General features: G+C 39.4%; 1 protein-coding gene across 1 annotated transcript; it reads left to right on the top strand.

The window, feature by feature from the left end:
- The first annotated feature begins 333 nt into the window (after positions 1-333).
- On the top strand, positions 334-1,275 carry LOC126661823 (uncharacterized). Its single transcript, XM_050355696.1, has 2 exons — positions 334-457; positions 545-1,275. The coding sequence occupies exons 1-2, from the start codon at positions 334-336 to the stop codon at positions 1,273-1,275; spliced, it is 855 nt and encodes a 284-aa protein (XP_050211653.1).
- The last annotated feature ends 8,354 nt before the right edge of the window (positions 1,276-9,629 follow it).

The following is a 9,629-nucleotide window of genomic DNA, read 5'->3' as shown; positions in this document are numbered from 1 at the left end:
TTTGTGAATATATGAAAAAGAGAGAACGTGAGAAAGTCTAGTGCTGAGTGTGTGCATCAAGTGGGTGCGTGAGAGTGTGCAAGCCAATAAGTGCAAGAGTCTTTTGAAAAAGTTATTTTTAGTACTAATAAAAAAATAGTTTGTTTCAGTTTAGTCCTCCTAAAATTCTACAAGTGGTATCAGAGCGGGACAGTCAGGGACCGTTTAAGAAAGGTCGAGCAAGCGATCCGGGATCGTATTACGTTGAAACGCCGCTAGCACGCAGTCAGGGACCGTGCAGAGTATTGGTCTGGGACCAGGCGATTTGGTTAATTAGCAAAAATAACCGAACAAATGGCGGATTTATCAACTTCGGTGAGTACCCTTGACAAACTCAATGCTAGTAACTATAGCACATGGAGTACTCGTTTGCAATTTTATTTGCTCGGCCAAGATCTCTGGGAGATCGTCGGAGGGAGTGAAACGACACCCCCGACAAATTAAGATGACCTGAAAAAGTGGAAGCTCAGGGCCGGTAAAGCTATGTATGCTTTATAAATATCAGTGGAGGACGAGTTGCTGCAACACGTCAAAGACGCAAAGACGCCCAAAGAGGCATGGGACAATCTTGCTGGAGTATACACTCGGAAGAATGACGTCAAGCTCCAACAACTCGAGAACGAGTTGTTGTCAGTATCACAACAAGATTTAACGGTTAATCAATACTTCTCTAAAGTTAAATCTTTATGCCAAGAAATTTCAAAGTTCGATCCTGAAAGTAAAATCACGGAGAAACGAATGCGAAGAATTATCACTCACGGGCTACGTACGGAGTTTAATGCTCTTGCGACCGCAACCCGTGGATGGTCAAAGGAACCAACTTTGAATGAGTTCGAAAATGTGTTGGCAAATCAAGAGGAATTAGACAAACAAATGTCTAAAACCTCAGTCAAAGAAGAGGAGAGAGCCCTCTTCAGTAGAAAAAATGGTAAGGATCCACAAAGGGTAGATCGAACAACGGAGGAAGAACGCCAATGCAAGAAAATTGGCGTAGACGACAACAAGAAAGGAGGTCACTATGCTCGCGATCGTTGGTACAAGAATGTTCAAGGAATTGTGGCATCCACACACCCACAGGTGGATACTGAGGAGGAGTTGGATTTTCAAGCATCTGCCGCGGTGAGTGATAATCTAGTTAATTATGATAATGATTGGATTTTTGACTCCGGATGCTCCAACCACATGAGTGGAGACAAAGAAAAATTTCTAAACATGTTGGAGTATAAAGGAGAATGAGTCGTAGTTATAGCTAACGACTCGAAGTTTCCTATCACTCACGTTGGCAAGACAATAGAAGTGCCCCGATACAGCTCCAAAAAAGTACCATTGGAAAATGTACTTCATGTACCCGGGATGAAGAAGAATCTAATATCAGTGTCACAACTCACATCTTCGGGAAACTTTGTGGTGTTCGGACCCCAAAGATGTGAAAGTGTATCGAAATTTAAGACTACCAAGTAAGCCATTGATGGAAGGATGAAGATTAAATTATGTCTACGTGATGTCTGCTCAAACAGCATACGCAGACAAGAGAAGAAAAAATGAGACGGCTGACTTGTGGCATGCACGTCTAGGACACGTGAATTATCACAAGTTAAAGGTGATGATGCAAAAGTCTATACTCAATGGACTTCCTCAATTGAATGTTCGAGAAGATACTATATGTGCTGGCTGCCAATTCGGGAAAGCGCACCAGTTACCATATGAGGATTCCGAGTATAGAGCGAAGGAGCCGCTCGAGTTAATCCATTCGGATGTGTTTGGACCAGTTAAGCATCCATCAATTAGTGGCTTTCGGTACATGATCACTTTTATAGATGATTTTTCAAAGTACGTTTGGGTTTACTTTATGAAAGAAAAGTTGGAGGCATTGCGAAAGTTTATTGAGTTCAAGCAGACAGTAGAAAAAGAGCTTGGTACAAGAATACGGTGTCTACGTACTGATAATGGGGGAGAATATACATCACGTGAGTTCTCAAAATATCTGCAGGATTGCAAAATAAGACATCAGTTGACCTGTCCAAACACTCCACAACAAAATGGAGTAGCGGAAAGAAAGAATACACATCTAGTGGAAACATGTAGAAGCATGTTACACGCAAAGAATGTTCCACCCCGATTTTGGGCAGAGTGTATGAAGACAGCTGCTTGGATCACGTGATCAACAGACTACCACAAGTGCCGATTGGATCTGTTTCACCCTATAAAAAGATCAAGAATATAAAACCCATTGTAAGTCACTTTCGAGTTTTCGGATGCGTATGCTAAGTATTCATGCCTGATCATTTGTGGAGCAAATTTGATAAGAAGGCGTTGAAGTGTATATTTGTGGGATATGACAACAAAAGAAAAGGGTGGAGGTGTTGTGATCCAAATACAGGAAAATGATATACTTCGAGAAATGTAATATTCGATGAAACTAACGGAGATATACCTCGTGGTGGTCTCCTCAAGGAGTAGCCCTTTCTGACTCCAAAGAGATAGAAGAGAGGTTACAAGAGAAGTCTCAAGAAGAAAAGGTGATCGAGTAGAGTACTCGAGAGATGGAGTCAAGTGAAGAAAATACAAGAAGTCAATCCACGAAAAGGGCTAAGTCTCCGTGGCGCACAGGATTATATCGATGGACACCGGAAGAAGAAAGACCAAGCCAACTTGAAGATGATATTAAAGAAGAGATTCTAATGGAACGTGGGATACAACTTAGATGAAGCGAAGGACGAAGGAAGCTGAACCCCAAATATGCTAATGTGGCAATTGTCAAAAATGATAATACGAAGGAGCCTGCAACATTTGAAGATGCGCCTTCAAGCGAAAAGTTAAAGATGAAATTCATAAAAATTGACGACCAGGTTAGCGACATATTCACCAAAGGACTAAAACGTGCGAAGTTCGAAGAATTCAAAAAGCGGCTTGGTATGATAAATAAAGAAGAGTTTCAAGAAAGTAGTCGTTGAGGGGGAGTGTAAGGAATCACCGACTAACTTTCTTCCATAGTTTTCTAATCCTTTCATTTTCTAGAATTTACCACTTCATAGTTAGGAAAAATTCTAGAAAACCCCACTGACCTAAAGGCTTATATATATAGGTGGTCACCTTATTTTGTGAATATATGAAAAAGAGAGAAAGTGAGAAAGTCTAGCGCTGAGTGTGTGCATCAAGTTGGTGCGTGAGAGTGTGTAAGCCAATAAGTGCAAGAGTCTTTTGTAAAAGTTATTTTTAGTACTAATAAAAAAAAGTTTGTTTCAGTTTAGTCCTCCTAAAATTCTACATCGGAATAGTATTATTTATTTGGATATAAATAATACAGAATTTATCGAGTTCAAACGGTTGAGTGATTAGAGGACTAAATTGAGCGAAAGAAAAAGCTAGAAAATGGAACGGTTTAAGTCGATAACTTAAAGGACCAAAAGGACAATTTTTCCAACCTAGATAAACTCATTTGCATATGAATATTCATTCATTCAAACAAAATTTCCAGTAAAGGCTTTAAGAAGAAGAACACCATCTTCTTTAAAGTTCTCAAAATTGCTAATACTTACCGGTTCTTTGTTTCTCATCCGATTTGCTTGATTTTTGCGGCATTGGAACAGGGAAAGAGAATTGCTACTGATCTAAGGCTTCAATTCAAGCTTGTAGATTCTTAGCTTGACATCGGAATTAAGCGATTTTTGCAGTGTTGGAATGGAGAAAGGATTCTCTAATTGTTTATAGCATAAATTTCAGGTAAGGAACTCAATTTCCAGTTAGGGTTTTAAGAATTGGGGTTGTTCGTGATTGATGAATTGATGATTATCTTAGGTTGTATGTTTGAGCTGAAAATCATGTTTAATTGCTGTGGTTAGTGAATATTAAGCTGAATTATTATGTATTGATGAGTTGTGAGGGTTGGCTATGGATGATGTGTGTTCTTGTAGGCTGACCGGACCAGGGCATGGCTGCCACTCTGCTGGATTTCCGTCCAGCAAAGCTTCATGACGTATTGAGTGCGGCACGACGGTAAGCTGGCCTGAACAGGCCCTGGTGCAAAACACTAAGGCTGGCCATTGCAGTCCCTCCCCTTGCTAAACAAGGGAGGGCGCGAAGAAGGTGAAGGGGGTTGAGCCACCCCTTCCCTTGTGGCTTGAACGTGTATCGTTTGCGTTTGACGTAACGCTACGAAGTTGGAAATCGGTTTTAATGTATAGCGAATTTGAATTTGATCTTTGGACTAAGGAAATGTTGAATTAAAATTGATGGAATGTAAAGTATATACGTTGTTTCAAACCCTAAAATGCTATGAAATATAAGCTAAGGTTTAAGCATTTCATTTTTAAAACGTAAAGTACGTTATTGACGTCAAAGTACGGTGAATTGAGTTTGAATGTTTGAAATGGTTTTAATGATTTGTTAAGCTGTAGAAGTATGTTGAGCCTAAACATTATTCTTCTAAGTTTGTAACATAGGGTTTTAATGTTTATGTTGACTTTGTGAATTAAGCGTATTTGGTTTAATATTTTTGACAGACGCATCGACGAACTTCGACATTGAATATTGTGATTATTGGATAGCAAGTCGTGAGTTATACCTTACTTTCGCGTATTATTACGCTATATCTTTATTTTTAAATATTATATATATAAATTATAAACACATCGCATATTTGAAAAGTTTATAGTGATTTGAAAGTTGCTTATCGAATGAATATCCTATCGCTAAAAGCATCACATTTTAATACTCGTTTTGAATATATATCGATTGAATATCGTATTGGATGATAAATTATATTTATTGATTGATTGTTGTGTTGGAAAATAAATAATCTATTATATGGTTTGCTCGTATTGTGTATTGTTTGGTGTTTTGTTTGTATATATGAAGACTAGTGTGCAATCTGAGGAAACAAGCTACCTATTGAGTGTCAATAGGTTGTGTGATCACCTGTGTCGGGTAAGTCTTAAAAATAGAAATAGACTAACTCTTTGTGTTAGACATGAGTTTAAACTCGGTGGAACTATCTCGGGACCTATGTCTAGTGAGTTTTACTCGGTGGAACTATCCCGGTACGCACACCTCGATCGTTTGGTTGTAAGTAATAGTACTAGTTTAACTCGTTTGAACTGTCCCGGGACGGTACCACTTGGTATAGGTTGAACTCAGTCGAACTATCTGGGGACCTGAACAAAAAGGATTAGAGAAAAATCTCTATTGCTCGATAATACTAGCAAATACCAAATATAGGATTGTTTCAGGATTAAGGTTTTGATCGGATCAAATACTTGTTTTATTGTATATTTGTATAAATGATTGTTTAAAAGTGCGATTTTATTTTTATAATATCACTAGTAATGTATATCTCACTCACCATAGTCTGACCCCGTTGTTATTAAACATTTTCAGGTGCTTAGTACTTGGACTTGGCTAGCGTCCATATTTTTGTCCGGAAGTCGAATCTTGACATGTATTGTTCCTAACTTCTGTAGTGCTGCAGTAGTAGGTTACTTTTTGACAGAGTTGTGGCCTGAGACAACAATGTATTAAGATAATGATTTCTACTTGCTGTTATATGTGTATATCTTTTTGTAGGTTGTGTCATACATCATTTTGTGCCACGGAGCTAGTAGCCTGTGAAGTGGCCTAGATACACTAGTGCATAATCGTATATTGCCAGGCTAGTACATACGTTGTACGGAAGTGGAACACCCATATGTATTGTATCGATTGACTAGTGTATATATGTTTGTATACTTGCTTCCGTTTATAAGGTCACTATATGTTTGATTATTTGCATAAAAGTATTTGTGATTTTAGGCTTGCTACAGGTTTCCGAGCTACCGCTCCCATTCCCTAGTGCCGGTCTCGGATCAATAATGTGGGTCGTGACAAAGTTGATATCAGAGCAATGGTCTAGGCTACTATTGCTAATGTATATCGTAAATAAGTCTTGTATGGTTTGAGTACCTAGGAACTACTACAGTAATAGAATTTGAGTTTTGTCTTATCCTAATCGTCTGTATCGTTTGTTTTTTGATAAGTATGATCGATTGATTTGTTAACTCCTTGTTTCTTCTTTGTGAAATATGTGTATAAGATGAGGATAAGTATTTCGTTTTCAATAGAATATGCATGCGTGATATGCATATTAAGATGAGACTTGGGGAGATGAAATCTCATGTTAAGATTGCTTGTGTTTCAGCACGTCTAGGCCAAGTGAAGCTCAGCCACATGATGTATTGGACGAGGAGGAAGTATCTCCTATATACCAGAATGGTTTCTTGGAAATTCAGAAAAGATCCCTGACACCCGGGAGAGAGAATCGTGACGATGAACCGCTTGAGAATCCTTTAAAGGATCCGGGTATCAAAAAAGTAAGGATATATGAATATTGGGAAGAGATTCACAGATATAGAGGCCTCTGATCAGTTATCGTTTAAAGAGAAAGGATGGCTGAAGAAAGTTTTAAACGGATGAAGGAGTATTTTAGTTCGTTTGCTAGAGGTTTCTTCCCAATAGGAGGTATACTATGAACTTTCTTCGAATGACTGAAGAAATACCTAAATTGACAAGAGAAAGGAGTGAGGAGATCAACATAATGTTTGTGAGGGGTCTAAGACCCGAGTTTGGAGAATTTTTTGAGGACGTGTTCGAGCATTTCTCCTACCTAACCGGTAGGCCACGTTAGATCGCTGAAACACTCGAGCGCGAAGGTAATCCTATTCAACCGTTCTTCTATCGTCGAGAGAGATCACGATCTTCTAAACGCCAATTGGATGCTTCTGAACCAAGTAGACGGTTTAATCAAGTGGCAGTAATTAGATGTAGTCCGAGGCAAGTTAGAGGTCACCAATCGGGAATAGTAATAAGAGAGCAGGGTGAATCTAGTCGGGCACCCCTAGGTATGAAATAATTTGTATGTTTTGTGTGCTTGTGTGTTTATATCGCTTTATGCTATTATACGGCTTATAGTAGCTATGGCTTGGCCGATAAGGCATGCCATTATAGTATAGATGATTGCATAGGACATGGATCGTTATCGAGTACATGATGCACTTGGAGGCTCGAGAACCTAGATGCACAACTTAAGATATTCCTTAGAAAGGAAACAAAACATAGAAGATACTATATTGAACACACATAAAAAAGGGTTTAACATACCATAAAAAAATGTCAAACATACTGTTTCCACCAAAATTAATTATATGGATAAAAGGACATAAAGCCCATATTCTTTTTCAAAAGATAGAAAAAGCTACTGGGAAAAATTGGCCAGAGGTTGACTCTAAAAGTTTGGCCAGAGGTTGACTTTAGAGGTTTGGCCAGAGGTTGACTCTATAGGTTTGGCCAGAGGTTGACTCTAGAGGTTTGGTCAGAGGTTGACTCCAAGGGTTTGGCCAGAGGTTGACTCTAAAAGTTTGGCCAGAGGTTGACTCTAAAGGTTTGGCCAGAGGTTGATTTCAGAGGTTGGCCAAGATGTCCAGAAACATATGAATGAAACTAAGATTGAAAAAAAAAGAGATTACCGCTGATTTTAGAGCCACTGTGTATAAAGATTGCAAGTTGTTGGGCGAAGCGTTGGCTGGGTTGGCTGGCGAGATATTTTCTGAAGAAGTAGGGCGATGGCTAGCGACCTGCTGCCGCTGACAGAGGCGAGCAACCTGCTGCCGCTGACAGAAGCAAGCGACTTGCTGCCGTTGACGAAGGAGAACCACGCGCTGCTGCTGGATCGCCGGAATTGGTGCACGTCATGGGAGCTGTCGCTGTTGTGGATGGCGTGAAGGCTGCCGTTGAAGCTGGGTGAGAAGAGCTGGAGGTTGCCGCTGCCGCTGTGAAGGCTTGGCGAGCGGGAGACGAGGCGGCTGTCGGGCTGCTGAATGCCGGCAATGTGGTGGTAGCCGGAGTTGGTGGATTTTATTTAACCAAGCTAGAAAAATCTTGGGGATTGATGCTTGGTGGATTGAGAGAAAAATAGATTTTAAATTTTTGGGGATTAGGGTTTGCTAGAGGTTTTGGAGAAGAAGGAGTGAAATTCTCTTGACCTTCTAAAATCTCTAAAAGAAAATAATTTTGGCATAAAGAAAATATATAAAGGACTTTAATTTTTGAAAGCCAATAATATAGGGGGCATTGTTTGCACCAAAATTAAAAATATGTCTAAGAGGCCATAAAGCGCATATTCTTTTTCAAAAGATTGAAAAAGGTACTGGGCAAAATTGGCCAGAGGTTGGAATTTTAATTTCAGAGGTTGACTCCAGAAGTTAATTTTCAGAAGTTGATTCCAGAGGTTGACTCCATAAGACCCAGAAGTTAATTTCAGAGGTTGACCCTAGATGTTGACTCTACTTAATTTCCAAAAGTTGATTGGAGAGGTTGACTCCATTTAAATCTAGAAGTCGATGTCAGAGGTTGACTTCAGAGGTTGATTTCAGAGGTTGATTCCAAAGGTTGATGAGTAATTCCTCAGGAGATTCAGAAGGCCCAGGTCCATTATCAGAAGATTAAGCCCATATTTAAGATGGCCATTAAATTGAGTTTAAATGGCCAAGAGCCCAAGGATATTTTTGTCAGAAGAATAAAAGTTAAAAAGCACGTGCTTTTGAGAAGCAACAGTTCAAAGACACGATTTGCAGTTTCTTAAAGGTGGGGAAGAACGTGTGCAGTTGAAAGAAGCGATATTTTTCACAAATGACAAAGGCTATAAATAAGAGAACAACAACAAGTTTGCAACCCCCGATCAATCATCCAAAAAACCAGCCCAAAGGCAAAAAACACTCAATCTCAGCAATTTCTATTTTCTTCAATCAGTAAAGAACTTTACGATTGAATTACTCTATTCTCTACTTAAACACTTGTACTTTCATTTTATTCAATTAGTAAACACATTAACAGTTGAATTTCGATTTTAGCATTACTTTTTGGAGTACTTGTTATAAGGTTAACCAAGCCCAGTCGTTTGTTTTAAGTTAAGTTCACAATTTGGAATCCGCTTCCTAGCACGCCCGCACTTATACACACTTGTTGTTATGGTTTTCACTACAATCGCAAAATGCCTGTAACAATTTTTGGCACGCCCAGTGGGATACTAAGAGTTATGCCTAGAACTCGAAGTGAGAAAGGAAAAGATGTTATTATATCCCAGGATACAGTGGATGATCCTACTGCTACAAATGTAGGACATGGAGACTATGTGGCTCACATGGTGCGAAACATCGAGAAAGATAACTTACCTCTCCATGGAGAGGCAATTGAAGATGTACCACATGGTTTCGAAAGGCAACAGACACCAACTCGGAAAAATTCTAAGCCGAGATTGGCGGAAGCCTTAAACATGTTGTTAATGGCCATAATTGAGATGAACCAGACTCGGGCCAATTTCAACCATGCTCGGATTAAAATGAATCTGAAGCATCAAGAGATGAACAAGAAGCAGTTCGCCATGGAACGCTACTTGGCCGAATTAATAGTGGATATGAAATTATCATCCCATGGTGATTTACCAAAGGCTGTTAATACAGCTAAACAAGATCCTAACCGACTCAGGGGGAAATCATTTGGAGGAGTACATGAGATTGGAAGCACTAGTCATGTACCAATGTCAAACCCATCACCCTCTGAAG

This window comes from Mercurialis annua, linkage group LG8 (genome assembly GCF_937616625.2).
Source record: "Mercurialis annua linkage group LG8, ddMerAnnu1.2, whole genome shotgun sequence".
Classification (NCBI taxonomy): domain Eukaryota; kingdom Viridiplantae; phylum Streptophyta; class Magnoliopsida; order Malpighiales; family Euphorbiaceae; genus Mercurialis; species Mercurialis annua.
Note: the sequence above shows the minus strand (reverse complement) of the source record. Positions and strands in the feature narration are given on the sequence as shown.